General features: G+C 45.6%; 1 protein-coding gene across 1 annotated transcript; it reads left to right on the forward strand.

Annotated features, from left to right (window-relative positions):
* Positions 1-2479: 2479 nt before the first annotated feature.
* Positions 2480-4984, forward strand: LOC124648869. Its single transcript, XM_047188560.1, has 2 exons — positions 2480-3471; positions 3565-4984. The coding sequence occupies exons 1-2, from the start codon at positions 2480-2482 to the stop codon at positions 4982-4984; spliced, it is 2412 nt and encodes an 803-aa protein (XP_047044516.1).
* Positions 4985-19036: the final 14052 nt, after the last annotated feature.

Below are 19036 nucleotides of genomic sequence, written 5' to 3' on the forward strand. Positions count from 1 at the left end.
TGTAACACATGACAATTCGATAGTGACATGTATGCAGGGGGAGCCAGTGGCTTGTGCGGACGCCAATGGCTACCAGGTGTTGCAGTATTAGGCCTTGTTCGTTTAATCCCTGGGAGCCAGGGATTGATCTGGATTGAGGCCTGGTTCTGGTTTTCCAGCCTGGCGCGGTATTTTTTCCAGCCCACCAAAAGTTTTCTCTTCGGTTACACCCCGGCGGGAATATTAGCCCAGCCCATCCCGTCATCTTGTACTAACAAAATCTGAAAAAAATCTATCGCCACCACTGGAAAAAAATTCACGAAGCAAGACGCGAAAAAAGCGATCATAGACGGGATCTGGGTAGAGATTAACCAAACGGGTGGAGACATGCAAGGGATTATAAGTAAGGGATAAATCTGGATTGTTGGGGTTCGGGTGGAAGGCTTGGATTAACCAAATCCATGTCTGGGTGGAATCCATGTTTGGATTCCATCCCAGCAAAACGAACGAGGCTTTAGAGCATCTCTAACAGGCGCGCAAAAATTCGGCGCGGTAAAACTCCGATTCGGCGCGCTATTATACCGCTGGCGCGCGTGATAGCGCATTTTCTCCCGCCGGATGCTTCATTTTGCAGCGCGCGTTGGTGTGGGAAAAAAAGTACCTCCGGCAGAGGCTCTATTTTGCAGGCGCGCGGCACAAACTGCTAAATTCGACCGTTTTTTTCAAAATTAATCAAACAAACTATGAAAATTTGATCGAAAATACGAATATATATTAAAAGTTCAACGATACAACGCGACATATATAAACGAAAATACAAATCGGAACTACTTGTCCGACTCCCAGCCGAAGTCGGACGAGTGGCTGCTCGGAGTCGTCTTCGACACCGGCGTCGTCGTCCACTCGAAGGAGGAGGAGGAGGAGGAGAGGACGATGGTGGACGGCCCTGCGCCGTTCTTCTTTGCCTCCTCCTTCCTCGCCGCCTTCTCGGCCCTCGCCGACTTCCTCGCCGCGGACTCGGCGTGGCGCTTGTCGCGGCTGGCTTTCTTCTTTGCCTTCTCCGCCGCCTTCTTCTCCTCCTTCTGCGCGTAGAAGGCCTCCGTGGCAGCGACGTCTTCGGGGAAGCGCCGAGCCCATTCGAGGCGTAGCGCCTCGTCGCGCTCGGCGATGAGGAGGCGCTGCTCCAGCTCCCGCTGTCGGTGCTGCTGCTCGCGCGTGATCATCAGCGGCGGCGGCGCGAGCATCTCCGCCTGCTCCCGCGTGAACACGTCGTGGAAGTTCATCGTGCGGCGGGAGCGGCCCAGCCGCCAGGCGACGGCGTCGTACGCCCGCACCGCCTCGTGCGCCGTATCAAACGTGCCGAGGCGGATCCGCTTCTCACCGGAACGGATTTCCGCGTCGAAGCGGCCGCTCGGCCGCGCCCGAACGCTGTGGTAGCCGGAGGGGGGCGGCGGCGCGGAGGCATCTTCGCGCACGGCGGTCGACGGCGGAGTCGCGCGGAGGTGGAGCGGTCGGGAGCGGCGCGGGAGAGAGAGAGGCGCGGGAGAGGGACAGACGCGTGGGAGGGATGGCAGTTGGCCGCGTTCGCGCGTGGCAAGTTTATAGCGTGCGGCAGCGCACGCGGCAAGTTTCCCGCGCGGGATAGCACGAAAGCGCGTGGGCGGCAAAAAATTTAGCGTGCACTCTCTTTTCCCGCCTCCGCTGGAGCTGCGCGGCAGCGCCCACGCGCGGCAAACCGGCGGTTATTTTACCGCGCGGGTCTTTTAGAGCGCCTGTTGGAGATGCTCTTAGAGCAAGTATAATAAGTCCTAGTCAGCTGGCTATAAGGGTTAAAATAATATATTCATGCTTAGTTGGAGGAGAGAGAGGAGGAGAGAGAAGAGGAGTGGGCTCTCACTGCAAGAGCTAGACTCTAACGACGTGCTTCATAGAGCACTTTGTGAGAGTCAAATGTGGGTCATCCATTGATAAAGTAGTACATGATTATAGCTCACTATTATACATGTTGGCTCTATATTAGCTACAAATGACATGACACATGGCTTATAGCCAACAGCTGGCTATACTATTAAACTTGCTCTTAGAGGGAGGAGCGTCCCAAAGTAAGCGAGCTCACCGAACCTTATAAACAATTGCCCCCATCGTGTTGTGATTTCTTGGGCGTTGCGATTGCTTGGTTCATTGGTACTTTCGGTAGTAAGTTACTATAGCCTACACTAACTAGCATTGTGGTTGTCTGCCAGTTAAACAAAAGTGGTAAATGTAACTTGCAACAGTGTCACGCAAGGAATACCGGCCTAGAACGTGATCAACTTTACTTTGCTAAAGCAGTTTGGCTCCACGTGGCTTAAATTCATATCAAGGCCGGACCGGCCCTTGTCACATGGTTGACACATGATCGCTGGGTAAAAGCCTCCTCGCTGCTACTATATCTTGACGAGAGCTCCAGCTATATGTCTTCAAACCGAGAGGTGAGGTTTGAGGCACCATCGGTATCTCCATGGTATCAGCCGTGTCTACCTCCGACCGTCAACATGTTGACTGCTACAGGAGAAAGAACACCCTGATGCTCGCCACGCTCATGGCGAGCGCGGCGTATGCAGTGGGGTTCAACCCTCCGGGTGGTGTCTGGCAGGACATGGCCGGACACCTCCCCGGCGACCCAATCATGCGCTCCACCCACTACCGCCGGTACCTTGTGTTCTTCTACTTCAACGCCGCCGCATTCACATTGTCGCTAATGGTGATTGTCCTCACCCTGATCCTCAACGCCCGCCTCAAGAAAAGCGGGCGCAGGTTTGACCTGCCGCTGCAGCTTCTCATGGGGACGGCCGCGTTGGCTTTCATCGCGGCCTATGGTACCGGGGCTTGCTGGGACAAATTCAGGGTCGTTGCCTTCTTCGTATTTCTGGCCATTCTCGTGCTCAACATCATGTTGCAGTCTTTGTTGTTCTGGCTATGGGGTGATGATGAGGAGGACGAGATTGAAAAGAATCTCGGCAAGCTCATGGCGCCGCTATCAATGTTCGCCCTGACCATCTCCTACGTGGGTGGGCTGAGCACACCGGGTGGCTTCTGGGACAGCGCCGAGGGCGGCCACCGTCCAGGCGACGCCATTCTGCGCAGCAAACTCCTGCACCTGTTCTTCTACTTCAACACCGGGCAATTTGCTTCCTCCCTATTCGGCGTCTTCCTCGTTATGTGCAGCGGACTGCAAGTTAAGTTTGTGGCGTTTTTCATGAAGGTTTGGCTTCTTGGCCTCATCGTGGCGTACACCGTCGGCAGTAGCAGGGGCCGCCACACGTCCGTCACTGTGATCTGCAGCCTATTTGCGGCTGTCGGGGCCTACGTCATATTATATGTGGCTATTCGTGGGTGCTTCTCTGGCTTGTTTGAGAAACTCCGTGGGCGCTTCTCTTGTTTGTTTGAGAAAGCTCAAGATAATGAAGGCACCGGCGGCACAAGTGCAAATGATGGCACCGCCGGCAGCAGGTAATATGCCGATGTATTACTCTCGTATCGTACCATGCATGCATCGTCGATCTGCAAATCAATCACGAGCTTAACTACTCTCGCTTGCACCAGAGATGATTTGAAGGCCGTCGCAGAAAGGCAACGTCGTCGGGCATCCTCTCTCGTGCAACTGCTCGCTGGCCTTGCCGTATCCGTCACTTACCAAGCCGGGATGTATCCGCCCGGGGGCGTCTGGCAGGACGGACACAAGGCCGGTGACCCAATCCTCCTCACGACTAACCCCACGAGGTACAAAGCTTTCTTCTACTGCAATTCGGTTGCCTTCGTGGCCTCGTTGCTTGCCATCTTGCTTGGCCAGAAAAGCTACCTGAGTGAGCACCACGCGTTGCAAGCGACCATGATACTGGACTTGCTCAGCCTCGTGGTTGCGTATGCAATCGGGAGCTGCCGGGATCAGATCTCCTCCATGTATGCGGTGGGCATAGCGGGTGCCGCGGTGGTCTACGTGGTCGTCCACATTCAGTATTTCACGCTGGGGCTGGGCAATGCGGACAAGGATGATGACGATGCTGCGACCAGTGCTATGGTGGACAAGAAGGGAGGGCGGTTCATCCTGTTCGCAATTCTGGTGGCAAGCATCACCTACCAGGCCGGCTTGACCCCGCCCGGTGGCTTCTTGCTACAGGACGACAGCCGGTGCGGGCATCACGCCGGCGACCCGGTTCTCCTGTGCAACAATCCACGCCGCTACAAGGTCTTCTTCTACTTTAACTCCGTGAGCTTCATGATCTCCACCGTCCTCCTCTTGCTCCTCGTCAACCCCAATCTGTACAGGCCAGCCATACGAAGCCATGCCTTATCTCTCTGCTCCGGTGTGAGCTTCGTCTGTCTCGTCGGTGCCTTTGCTGCCGGAAGCACGCAATATCTGAAAACATCCATCTCCATCGTTGTGTTGGCGGCTGCGGCCTTCCTCTTATGCCTACCCATCCTGCTCACCGTATACTGCTGTTTGCCGTCCCGGACCCGGCTGGTGACGGACAATGCTGTGAAAAAGGCGGGGAAGCCAGGCGACAACAAGCCGGTATATCTGATGACTCTAGCAATCCTAGTGGGGAGTGCCACCTACCAAGCTGGCCTAGATCCGCCGGGTGGATCCTGGCAGAGTACAGGCGACGGGCACGACGCAGGCCACCCAGCAATGCATGACAACAGGAGGAACCGCTACCTCACCTTCCTCTACGGCAACACTACCTCTTTCGTGGCCTCCATCTATCTCATCGAGCTGCTGCTGTTTAGCAGGTCGTTCCCGAAGTGCATCTGGTTGAAAAAGGCGATAGAACCCACGGTTGTGGCGCAGTATGTTGGATTCCTAGTGGCCTACGCAGCCGGATCAAGCAGGCACTGGAAGACGTCGGCGCACATCGGGACACTGGTCGCCGCCGTCCTGGCCTATGTAACCGCCCATGTACTGCTGTCGGACTACAGAAGGAAAAGCCGGAGAAAGTCCAGCGAAAATTCTCTCCAGCGATGAGCTCAAGGTTAACCGCATTATCAGTGTTTGCTGCAGCTTTGTTCGAGTAATACATTTTAGTACTCCTACTTACTTTCTATTCTAGTTGGCGTGTAATCTGTAATCTTATGGAATATTGGACAGGATCCATGGGGAAATGCAGATAGCCTCTTTACTAGCCTTTTGGTATATGCTATGTAATCTGCAGATTTTTTTAGTATAGCAAAACGTGCAGATTATATATGGTGCGATTCCCACACGCTTGTAGCTTACCATGCATGTACTGGTGAAGGGATCCGGCGAAACCGCTTGATAAGAAAGTTTGTATCAGGCGAAAGACATTATCTCAGGTTTCTTGGAAACTAGTTTACTAAGATTTCTGAACTGATCTGATTGCTATGTACAATTTTTTTCCGCTTTGAGTCCATGGGAAACTTCCGGGAGAGCTTCTTCACTAGCCCATTCTCAATTATGCTATGTAATATGTAATCCACTGTCGTTACAAGAAAGAAAGGTTTGGCGGGTGAACCAAAGATTTAACTAGTGGCTTGGATGGGCTGATGCGTCCCAGCCCACCTGGGTCGCTCGTAACCCGGTGTCGTGCACACCAATCTTTAATGAAAAAACTGAGGGGCTCTTTTCACCTCTGGTCTAGTTTTAGAACGGTTTGGAGGGGCACAGTGAGATGATGTGGACCTTTGCACACTACAGCAAAAACAAGATTTTGCCGTGTAACTATTTGCACGACAAAAGGTTCTATAGGCACGGCAAAGATTTTGCCGTACGATGTTGCACGGTAAAGGTCGCTTCTTTGCCGTGTGCCAAACATGTTTTATCTAAAACAAATGACCCAAACTAGCCGGTCTGGGATTCGAACCAAGGACGCATAGTAGGGAAAGCGTGCAACCTTCCCACTAGGGTAAGTGTTCATTTGTTGGTACACTAGTAGAAAAATGGGCATCCATCTAAGCCATAAATACCGGATCCCTTACGAACCGGTACGAAAGGGGGCATTAGTACCGGTTCCATGCGTGGGACATCTATACCGGTTCGTAAAGGCCCTTTTATACCGGTTCGTATTACGAAACGGTATGAAAGGGTCTGAGCCCAGTTTCCAGTCGGAGGTGGGGCTAGGGCTGCACCTTTAGTACCGGTTCGTGTAAGAAACCGGTACTAAAGGGTCCGTACCCTTTATCAGCGCGCCACAGCGCGCCCGACCCCTTGCATATCTCATTCTCCTTCTCCTCCTCTCACATTTCCAAATATTTTGCACCTCTCACACTCCAATAATCTTCATTTTTCTCCACCATTTTAACAAGATTAACGGCATACATCTATCTAAGGGTTAGCAATATCATCCTTCCTTCCGGCGTTCCTAATTTAGCTTATTTCTTTGGTAGTTTTAACTCGTACTATTTTTCTAGTGCTAGCAAGCTGTTCGATGAAATGCCTAAGTTAGGGGTTTTATTTTTTTTATATGCAATTTGAGCTGAAATTATGGTATGTTTTGTAGGTTTTAATTAGTATCATCCCGTCCTCACCGCCGTCGGTCGCCAGCGTCGTCCCCTAGCCGGCACGGTACCACCTCGGTGAGCCTCTTCTTTTTTATAATTTTTTTTTTAGTTTTATGTGATGAACTTGAATATTAATTAAGTTGGTCACTCATATATCCACGATGTTGTGTACTTAATAATTTTTTATATACATATAAAATGCAGATGAGTCGACAATGGATGTACGGTGACCGGTGCCATCCCGAGTTCATTAATGGCATGCATTATTTTCTCAACGTGGTTGAGGCAAACAGGCGGTCGAATGGTTTCGTGTATTGTCCATGTAGTTCCTGTAAGAATATGAAGGATTACTCTACCTCAAAGACCCTTCACGTCCACCTGTTGGAGAACGGTTTCATGCCCAGCTATAATTGTTGGACCAATATAAGAATGAAGAACCAGTATTCGATGATAATCTAGTGAAGATAAAAGATCACTGGCCCGAATTTAAGAGGTATAAGCAATCGTCTACTTTTTTGTCCCGATCGATCAAAAATAGCGAAAATGCTTCAAAGAAGAAACTTCCGCATCATTTGGGGTCAGGTGGCTACAAGAGTGCCATTCCGAAGTGGACATCGTTTGAAAATAAACTGATGACTGCAGGAATCACTCCACAGACATGGGACTGGCCCGAACGGTCCAAGTTCTGGTTGTTCGCTCATGGGGCAGGGTTGGACCCAAAGACAGGGTTGATCGTTGCGCAGGGAAAATGGAAGGAAAAAATTGAGGCAATCGTACCGAAGCTTGTAGATGCAATTAACAAGGTTAGAAAGGGAGAGTACATTCCCGATCGAGAGAATGACGAGCTAACACTCGCTCTGGGGAATCCTGAACACGTTGGACGGGTACGAGCTCGCCCAGGTCTCACCATGAAGGAAGCGTGGCCGGACAGCGCTGACACTTATAGAAGCCGTTCGCGAAAGAAGAAGAAGGACGCCGACGAGTTAGCAGAATTGAGGAGTAGGGTGGAGGCGCTTGAGAAAAATCAGAGGGAACCTGATCAGCCGCTGTTTCTACAGGATCCACAAGCCGATGCTGCCCCATCTCAGCGAAGAAGCAGTGTTGGTTCCTCGCATCTTGACGGATGTGGAGGAAGCTACCCCGTGGATTATGTCACGGAGAAGACAGATTGCGAGCTACATATGTTATTCAGGACCGCGTCCGTTAAGGTGGCGGTCGGCTATGTGTACCCAAGTGAAGATGGAGCAATGCACCATCATATGCCCATTCCACCTGGCTGTCTTCGTGTCGGGGTGGATGAAGTTGTTCCGGGTTTTGAAACAGTGGAGCTTGATATTCCTAGAGGTGACGATGAGAGGACACTGGCCGATGTCAAGCACGATTTCACCCTATGGCCGAAGAAGTACATCGTCCTTTTGCAAAGGCCACCGACTCCTCCACATGAGCATCAAAGGCCTTCGACTCCTCTTCCTAGCAGTCCACATGAGCAGCAAAGTCCACACCTACCTGAGAGGGACCCCAGCGTGAGTCCACCACCTCGAGATCCTCCGTGTAAGACAGCGCCCGTTAAGCGGAACGGTACGCCGCCTAGGAAGAAAGCTAGAAAGGAGAAACCACTGCCGCCTATTGAGAAGTTACCTTGGGAAAAAACTCCCGAGGAAAACCAGGAAGCCGTTCAGGCCGAGGTGAAATTTTTTTTGCACCGAAAGTGCCAGAGATACCTTTCGAGAAGACACTAGATCCGGTGAAAGTTGTGCGTACCGTTGAGAATCTATATGACCCTGTACCATCGCGGCCATCTGACTATAGGCGTTCTATTGAAAGGTCGTAAGACAAGATGATCGAGGCGACAAAACCCGTTCAATCGGGTATCAGGGAGATAAAAGGGATACACCAAGTCTACCAGCTCGGACAACAACCCGTTCAATCGGTCGCCCTGATACGTCTCCGACGTATCGATAATTTCTTATGTTCCATGCCACATTATTAATGATATCTACATGTTTTATACACATTATATGTCATATTTATGCATTTTCCGGCACTAACCTATTAACGAGATGCCGAAGAGCCAGTTGTTGTTTTCTCGCTGTTTTTGGTTTCGAAATCCTAGTAAGGAAATATTCTCGGAATTGGACGAAATCAACGCCCGGGGTCCTATTTTGCCACGAAGCTTCCGAAGTCCGAGGGAGAGTCGAAGTGGGGCCACAAGGTGGCGACACACCGGGCGGCGCGGCCCAAGCCCTGGCCGCGCCGGCCTGTTGTGTGGGCCCCTCGTGACGCCCCTTTACCTGCCCTTCCGCCTACTTAAAGCCTCCGTCGCGAAACCCCCAGTACCGAGAGCCACGATACGGAAAACCTTCCAGAGACGCCGCCGCCGCCAATCCCATCTCCGGGGATTCAGGAGATCGCCTCCGGCACCCTGCGGAAGAGGGGAATCATCTCCTGGAGGACTCTTCACCGCCATGGTCGCCTCCGGAGTGATGAGTGAGTAGTTCACCCCTGGAATATGGGTCCATAGCAGTAGCTAGATGGTCGTCTTCGACTTATGTGCTTCATTGTCGGATCTTGTGAGCTGCCTAACATGATCAAGATCATCTATCTGTAATTCTATATGTTGTGTTTGTCGGGATCCGATGGATAGAGAATACTATGTTATGTTGATTATCAATCTATTACCTATGTGTTGTTTATGATCTTGCATGCTCTCCGTTATTAGTAGAGGCTCGGCCAAGTTTTTTACTCTTAACTCCAAGAGGGAGTATTTATGCTCGATAGTGGGTTCATGCCTCCATTAAATGCTGGGACGATGACAGAAAGTTCTAAGGTTGTGGATGTGCTGTTGCCACTAGGGATAAAACATTGATGCTATGTCCGAGGATGTAGTTATTGATTACATTACGCACCATACTTAATGCAATTGTCCATTGTTTGCAACTTAATACTTGGAAGGAGTTCGGATGATAACCTGAAGGTGGACTTTTAGGCATAGATGCATGCTTGGATAGCGGTCTATGTACTTTGTCGTAATGCCCAATTAAATCTCACAATACTCATCATATCATGTATGTGCATGGTCATGCCCTCTCTATTTGTCAATTGCCCGACTGTAATTTGTTCACCCAACATGCTATTTATCTTATGGGAGAGACACCTCTAGTGAGCTGTGGACCCCGGTCCTATTCTTTTACATTGAATACAATCTACTTGCAATACTTGTTCTACTGTTTTCTCGCAAACAATCATCATCCACACTATACATCTAATCCTTTGTTACAGCAAGCCGGTGAGATTGACAACCTCACTTGTTTCGTTGGGGCAAAGTACTTTGGTTGTGTTGTGCGGGTTCCACGTTGGCGCCGGAATCCCTGGTGTTGCGCCGCGATACATCCCGCTGCCATCAACCTTCAACGTGCTTCTTGGCTCCTCCTGGTTCGATAAACCTTGGTTTCTTTCTGAGGGAAAACTTGCCGTTGTACGCATCACACCTTCCTCTTGGGTTTCCCAACGGACGCGTGATGTACGCGTATCAAGCATTTTTTCTGGCGCCGTTGCCGGGGAGATCAAGACACGCTGCAAGGGGAGTCTCCACAATCCAATCTCTTTACTTTGTTTTTGTCTTGCTTTATTTTGTTTACTACTTTGTTTGCTGCATTATATCAAAACACAAAAAATTAGTTGCTAGCTTTACTTTATTTACTGTCTTGTTCTCTATATCGAAAACACAAAAAAATTAGTTACTTGCATTTACTTTATTTAGTTTGCTTTATTTACTATTGCTAAAATGGCCACTCCTGAAAATACTAAGTTGTGTGACTTCACAACCACAAATAATAATGATTTCTTATGCACACCTATTGCTCCACCTGCTACTACAGCAGAATTCTTTGAAATTAAACCTGCTTTCATCGAATCTTGTTATGCGAGAGCAATTTTCTGGTGTTAGTTCTGATGATGCTGTTGTCCATCTCAATAATTTTGTTGATTGTGTGAAATGCAAAAGTATAAAGATGTAGATGGTAACATTATAAAATTAAAATTGTTTCCTTTCTCATTAAGAGGAAGAGCTAAAGATTGGTTGCTATCTCTGCCTAAGAATAGTATTGATTCATGGACTAAATGCAAGGATGCTTTTATTGGTAGATATTATCCCCCTGCTTAAATTATATCTTTGAGAAGTAGAATAATGAATTTCAAGCAATTAGATAATGAACATGTTGCTCAAGCTTGGGAAAGAATGAAATCTTTGGTTAAAAATTGCCCAACCCATGGACTGACTACTTGGATGATCATCCAAACCTTTTATGCAGGACTGAACTTTTCTTCGCGGAACCTATTGGATTCAGCTGCTGGAGGTACCTTTATGTCCATCACTCTTGGTGAGGCAACAAAGCTTCTTGATAATATGATGATTAATTACTCTGAATGGCACACGGAAAGAGCTCCACAAGGTAAGAAGGTAAGAACAAACCTCTTCCTTGAGTGATAAGATTGATGCTATTATGTCTATGCTTGTGAATGATAGGACTAATGTTGATCCTAATAATGTTCCGTTAGCTTCATTGGTTGCCCAAGAAGAATATGTTGATGTAAACTTCATTAAAAATAATAATTTCAACAACAATGCTTATCGGAACAATTCTAGTAATAACTATAGGCCATATCCTTATAATAATGGTAACGGTTATGGTAATTCTTATGGGAATTCTTACAACAATAATAGGAATACACCCCTGGACTTGAAGCTATGCTTAAAGAATTTATTAGTACACAAACTGCTTTTAACAAATCTGTTGAGGAAAAGCTCAATAAAATTGATATTCTCGCTTCTAAGGTTGATAGTCTTGCCTCTGATGTTGATCTTTTGAAATCGAAAGTTATGCCTAATAAGGATATTGAAAATAAAAAATTTACTACAGCAAATGCCATCCAAGTTAGAATTAATGAGAATATAAGATTGATGGCCGAATTGCATGTTAGGTGGGAAAGAGAAGAAAATGAAAAACTAGCTAAAGAGAACAATGTAGCTAAAGTTTGGACTATTACCACCACTTGTAATGTTAATGCTCCACATGTTGCTGCACCTCCTACTATCAATGGTAAAATAATTGGTGTTGGCAATGTTACTACTTCTAGTGCAAAGCGTTTAAAATTGCCTGAAACTGCTAAAACTGCTGAAACTGCCTGTGATAAAACTGCTGAATTTTTTTCCAACATTGGGGATGATGATCCCATTGCTTTAGATTATAATGGTTTGGATTTTGATGATTGTCACATCTCTGAAGTTATAAAGTTCTTACAAAAACTTGCTAAGAGTCCTAATGCTAGTGCTATAAACTTGGCTTTCACAAAACATATTACAAATGCTCTCATAAAAGCTAGAGAAGAGAAACTAGAACGTGAAGCTTCTATTCCTAGGAAGCTAGAGGATGGTTGGGAGCCCATCATTAAAATGAAGATCAATGACTTTGATTGTAATGCTTTATGTGATCTTGGTGCAAGTATTTCTGTTATGCCTAAGAAAATCTATAATATGCGTGACTTGCCACCATTGAAAAATTGTTATTTGGATGTTAATCTTGCTGATCATTCTACAAAGAAATCTTTGGGGAGAATTGATAATGTTCGCATTACCGTTAACAATAACCTTGTCCCCGTTGATTTTGTTGTCTTGGATATTGAATGCAATGCATCTTGTCCCATTATATTGGGAAGACCTTTTCTTCGAACTGTTGGAGCCATCATTGATATGAAGGAAGGTAATATTAAATATCAATTTCCTCTCAAGAAAGGTATGAAACACTTCCCTAGAAAGAGAATTAAGTTACCTTTTGATTCTATTATTAGAACAAATTATGATGTTGATACTTCGTCTCTTGATAATACTTGATATACACTTTCGCGCCTAGCTGAAAGGCGTTAAAGAAAAGCGCTTATGGGAGACAACCCATGTTTTTACTACAGTACTTTTATTTTATATTTGAGTCTTGGAAGTTGTTTACTACTGTATCAACCTCTCCTTATCTTAGTTTTGTGCATTGTTGTGCCAAGTAAAGTCGTTGATAGTAAGGTTCATACTAGATTTGGATTACTGCGCAGAAACAGATTTTTTTCCTGTCACGAATTTCGACCTGCCTCTCTGTAGGTAGCTCAGAAAAATATGCCAATTTACGTGCGTGATCCTCAGATATGTACGCAACTTTCATTCAATTTGGGCATTTTCATTTGAGCAAGTCTGCTGCCTCAATAAAATCCGTCTTTACGGACTGTTCTGTTTTGACAGATTCTGCCTTTTATTTCGCATTGCCTCTTTTGCTATGGTGGATGAATTTCTTTGTTCCATTAATGTCCAGTAGCTTTGTGCAATCTCCAGAAGTGTTAAGAATGATTATGTCACCTCTGAACATGTGAATTTTTATTATGCACTAACCCTCTAATGAGTTGTTTTGAGTTTGGTGTGGAGGAAGTTTTCAAGGATCAAGAGAGGGAGATGATACAATATGATCAAGGAGAGTGAAAGCTCTAAGCTTGGGGATGCCCCGGTGGTTCACCCCTGCATATTTTAAGAAGACTCAAGCGTCTAAGCTTGGGGATGCCCAAGGCATCCCCTTCTTCATCGACAACATTATCAGGTTCCTCCCCTGAAACTATATTTTTATTCCATCACATCTTATGTGCTTTGCTTGGAGCGTCGGTTTGTTTTTGTTTTTGTTTTCGGTTTTGTTTGAATAAAATGGATCCTAGCATTCATTGTGTGGGAGAGAATCACGCTCCGCTGTTGCATATGGACAAATATGTCCTTAGGTTTTACTCATAGTATTCATGGCGAAGGTTGAATCTTCTTCGTTAAATTGTTATATGGTTGGAATTGGGAAATGCTACATGTAGTAATTCTAAAATGTCTTGAATAATTTGATACTTGGCAATTGTTGTGCTCATGTTTAAGCTCTTGCATCATATACTTTGCACCTATTAATGAAGAAACACGAAGAGCTTGCTAAAATTTGGTTTGCATATTTGGTCTCTCTAAAGTCTAGATAATTTCTAGTATTGAGTTTTGAACAACAAGGAAGACGGTGTAGAGTCTTATAATGTTTACAATGTGTCTTTTATGTGAGTTTTGCTGCACCGGTTCATCCTTGTGTTTGTTTCAAATAACCTTGCTAGCTTAAACCTTGTATCGAGAGGGAATACTTCTCATGCATCCAAAATCCTTGAGCCAACCACTATGCCATTTGTGTCCACCATACCTACCTACTACATGGTATTTCTCCGCTATTCCAAAATAAATTGCTTGAGTGCTACCTTTAAAATTTCCATCCTTTACCTTTGCAATATATAGCTCATGGGACAAATAGCTTAAAAACTATTGTGGTATTGAATATGTACTTATGCACTTTATCTCTTATTAAGTTGCATGTTGTGCGATAACCATGTTCCTGGGGACGCCATCAACGACTCTTTGTTGAATATCATGTGAGTTGCTATGCATGTCCGTCTTGTCTGAAGTAAGGGAGATTTACCACTCATTTAATGGTTAGAGCATGCATATTGTTAGAGAAGAACATTGGGCCGCTAACTAAAGCCATGAATCATGGTGGAAGTTTCAGTTTTGGACATATATCCTCAATCTCATATGAGAACATTAATTGTTGCTACATGCTTATGCATTAAAGAGGAGTCCATTATCTGTTGTCTATGTTGTCCCGGTATGGATGTCTAAGTTGAGAATAATCAAAAGCGAGAAATCCAAATGCGAGCTTTCTCCTTAGACCTTTGTACAGGCGGCATAGAGGTACCCCTTTGTGACACTTGGTTAAAACATGTGTATTGCGATAATCCCGGTAATCCGAGCTAATTAGGACAAGGTGCGGGCACTATTAGTACACTATGCATGAGGCTTGCAACTTATAAGATATAATTTACATGATACATATGCTTTATTACTACCGTTGACAAAATTGTTTCTTGTTTTCAAAACCAAAGCTCCAGCACAAATATAGCAATCAATGCTTCCCTCTGCGAAGGGCCTTTCTTTTACTTTTATGTTGAGTCAGTTCACCTATTTCTCTCCACCTCAAGAAGCAAACACTTGTGTGAACTGTGCATTGATTCCTACATACTTGCATATTGCACTTGTTATATTACTTTACATTGACAATATCCATGAGATATACATGTTATAAGTTGAAAGCAACCGCTGAAACTTAATCTTCCTTTGTGTTGCTTCAATACCTTTACTTTGATTTATTGCTTTATGAGTTAACTCTTATGCAAGACTTATTGATGCTTGTCTTCAAAGTACTATTCATGAAAAGTCTTTGCTTTATGATTCATTTGTTTACTCATGTCATTACCATTGTTTTGATCGCTGCATTCATTACATATGCTTACAATAGTATGATCAAGGTTATGATGGCATGTCACTCCAGAAATTATCTTTGTTATCGTTTACCGCTCGGGACGAGCGAGAACTAAGCTTGGGGATGCTGATACGTCTCCGACGTATCGATAATTTCTTATGTTCCATGCCACATTATTGATGATATCTACATGTTTTATACACATTATATGTCATATTTATGCATTTTCCGGCACTAACCTATTAACGAGATGCCGAAGAGCCAGTTGCTATTTTCTGCTGTTTTTGGTTTCAGAAATCCTAATAAGGAAATATTCTCGGAATTGGAGGAAATCAACGCCCAGGGTCCTATTTTTCCACGAAGCTTCCAGAAGTCCGAGGGAGAGTCGAAGTGGGGCCACGAGGTGGCGACACACCAGGGCGGCACGGCCCAAGACCTGGCCACGTCGGCCTGTTGTGTGGGCCCCTCGTGACGCCCCTTTACCTGCCCTTCCGCCTACTTAAAGCCTCCGTCGTGAAACCCCCAGTACCGAGAGCCACGATACGGAAAACCTTCCAGAGGCGCCGCCGCCAATCCCATCGGATTCAGGAGATCGCCTCCGGCACCCTGCCGGAGAAGGGAATCATCTCCCGGAGGACTCTTCACCGCCATGGTCGCCTCCGGAGTGATGAGTGAGTAGTTCACCCATGGACTATGGGTCCATAGCAGTAGCTAGATGGTCGTCTTCTCCTTATGTGCTTCATTGTCGGATCTTGTGAGCTGCCTAACATGATCAAGACCATCTATCTGTAATTCTATATGTTGTGTTTGTCGGGATCCGATGGATAGAGAATACTATGTTATGTTGATTATCAATCTATTACCTATGTGTTGTTTATCATCTTGCATGCTCTCCGTTATTAGTAGAGGCTACGGCCAAGTTTTTACTCTTAACTCCAAGAGGGAGTATTTATGCTCGATAGTGGGTTCATGCCTCCATTAAATCGGGACGAGTGACGGAAAGTTCTAAGGTTGTGGATGTGCTGTTGCCACTAGGGATAAAACATTGATGCTATGTCCGATGATGTAGTTATTGATTACATTACGCACCATACTTAATGCAATTGTCTCGTTGTTTGCAACTTAATGCCGGAAGGGGTTCGGATGATAACCTGAAGGTGGACTTTTTAGGCATAGATGCATGCTGGATAGCGGTCTATGTACTTTGTCGTAATGCCCAATTAAATCTCACAATACTCATCATATCGTGTATGTGCATGGTCATGCCCTCTCTATTTGTCAATTGCCCGACTGTAATTTGTTCACCCAACATGCTATTTATCTTATGGGAGAGACACCTCTAGTGAACTGTGGACCCCGGTCCTATTCTTTTACATTGAATACAATCTACTGCAATACTTATTCTACTGTTTTCTGCAAACAATCATCATCCACACTATACATCTAATCCTTTGTTACAGCAAGCCGGTGAGATTGACAACCTCACTGTTTCGTTGGGGCAAAGTACTTTGGTTGTGTTGTGCAGGTTCCACGTTGGCGCCGGAATCCCTGGTGTTGCGCCGCACTACATCCCGCTGCCATCAACCTTCAACGTGCTTCTTGGCTCCTCCTGGTTCGATAAACCTTGGTTTCTTTCTGAGGGAAAACTTGCCGCTGTACGCATCACACCTTCCTCTTGGGGTTCCCAACGGACTCGTGCTGTACGCGTATCACGCCCCTCTCAAGGTGTTTGACGGGAAGCCCGTTGAAATTTCTCGACAAGACACAACCGATTACGCCTTCGCTGAACGAGCATATCAATTTGTTCAAGGGAAATATTTGGTCGAGAATCTCAGGAAGCTACCAACATGTATGCGTAACTTGCATTCGTGGTACCTTAATGCCTCAAAAGAAGGGATCGAGACTATCATGGTGCGAGTTAGGGAAGAGCACTACTTCCAGGAATACTGTGTGAACGTTGACTTCAACGAGCTTTTCAAGTTATACAATCTTCGGGCCCTCGACAAATCTATCATCAGTTCCTATTGTCTGTAAGTGATTTATTTAATTTGAGAAGTCTTTAGCTCAGCTCGTTCATTGTCTGCAGATTATAATCCTTTGTGCGCTATATTATGCAGATCGAAGATGCTCGAATGCAAAAGGGACGAAATCACGGACATTGGGTTCATTGATCCGCACAAAATGCATGTTAAAACCATAGAAGATCCCGTCTATAACAAGGATACACCGGAGATTTTGCTAAGGTTTTTGAAGCGACAACGTGACAAAAAGCTAATAATTTGGCCTTACAACTTCGAGTGAGTCTTACTGTCTTATAACAAATTATATTTTGCTCACCGTATGTCAAAATTTTAACTAATGACTTATATATATGACACTACATATTTAGACGTGCGTAGGTTTCACTTTATTCTTCTCGTCATCAATATGCAAATTGGAGAAGCTGAAGTCTTTGACTCACTAAGCAAAAAATCGGAACTATACTTGTCTTGTTATTTAATGCTCAAAAGGTAATTTTAATTCTTATCGGTTTGTTTCGTTAATTTCCTGCTATGAACTAATTGATAACTCTTTTATGCATTTTCTTTTGTCGGGCAGCGTGTGGGAAACTTTGAAGATAAGTCCCATGAATGGCCACCGAAGCTGCGATGGAAGGCGAAAGTAAGTAGTACTACCTAGGTCCACACACCTTTAATTATCATACTTGACTATTGTTTGATTGAATTATATTCTTGTAAAGAAATGCCCGCAACAACCACAAGGGACTGATCTCTGTGGATTCTACGTTTGCGAGTACATCCACAGAATTGTCAGTGAGAGAATAAATAATGAAAGAAATAAAGAGGTACGAAAACAATATTCACAAATTTGTTTTCTTATCATAAATTGTGCTGAGTTTCAGTAATAGTTGTTTCATTGTGGTTTGAATATATATATATATACACACACACACATAGCTCATGTATTCATTTGTATCTTATTCTTTTATAGTTGGCAAGAAAGCGGAACAAGCTCTCAATCGATGACCGCTTCATAGCAATAGGCGAGGAATTGGCGGGATTCTTCCTTCGGGACGTCATACCACCATTCGCGAGTTCCACTATGAATGAAGATGTACATGTTACATATATAGTTCACTCGAAGAGTACCACTATGCTACATGTAATAGACATATATAGAGTACGCCTCGGAGAGTAACACTATGCATGAAGATCGATCTTCATGCATAGTGCTTCTTAATTTGCGATCTTATGCAATTACATGTGTGTTATATTATATGCACCAACTTGCTATGCATCATCTTGATCTTCATGTACTACCTAAACCCAAACGCGTTTCTGGTGCATCGACGCGATATGAAACAAACCGATATCCCTAAACCCCTCCAAAACCCCTAAAACTTCAATTCTCTGCCGCGGCAGAGATTCGGGCAAATTCCCTGCCGCGGGTGGGAACCTTTGGTACCGGTTCGTATTACCAACCGGTACCAAAGCTCCTTGGCCCTGAGCTCTCCTGGTGGCCCACGTGGAGGCCCCTTTTATACCGGTTCGTAAGCAACCGGTACGAAAGGGGGGGGGCCTTTAGTGCCGGATAATTTATACCGGTTGCTCAACCGGTACGAATGCCCCTCTGGAACCGGTATTGATGAGAGGTTTTCTACTAGTGATAACTATACCACGCCACGCCTTTTGAGCTGAGAAGAAATCCAGTTTTTACATCTTTGCCGTGCGCTTACACTAGGCAAAGGCTTACTTTGCCATGTGTTTGTTAAAAACACTAGGCAAAGACTTGGTTTGTGTGCATTTGTTAAAAACAATAGGCAAAAGGCGTGCACGACGAAGTCTTTTGTGCTTTTCCGTGTGCCCAACGCCTTTGCCGTGCAGCCTATCTTTGTCGTGCGCTGTGTTGGTCCTTTGCCGTGCAGCTTTCTTTGCCGTGCGCTCTCTTCCGTCATTGCCGTGAATCGTATCTTTGCCGTGCGCTCGTGTCTGTGTTTGCTGTGGCCAAGATCTTTGCCGTGCGTTTTTCTACGTGCGCACGGCAAAGAAATCTTTGTCGTACGGGGGTACACGGCAAATACACACTGCACGGCAGCGCCTATTATGACAAGAATCTGGTACATGTTAATAAGTTAATTGATTTATAAAATTGAGTTCTCCTAAGCCTATGAAATAAGTGTGCCAGTCATAATGTGT

Source organism: Lolium rigidum, chromosome 4 (genome assembly GCF_022539505.1).
Source record: "Lolium rigidum isolate FL_2022 chromosome 4, APGP_CSIRO_Lrig_0.1, whole genome shotgun sequence".
Taxonomy (NCBI): domain Eukaryota; kingdom Viridiplantae; phylum Streptophyta; class Magnoliopsida; order Poales; family Poaceae; genus Lolium; species Lolium rigidum.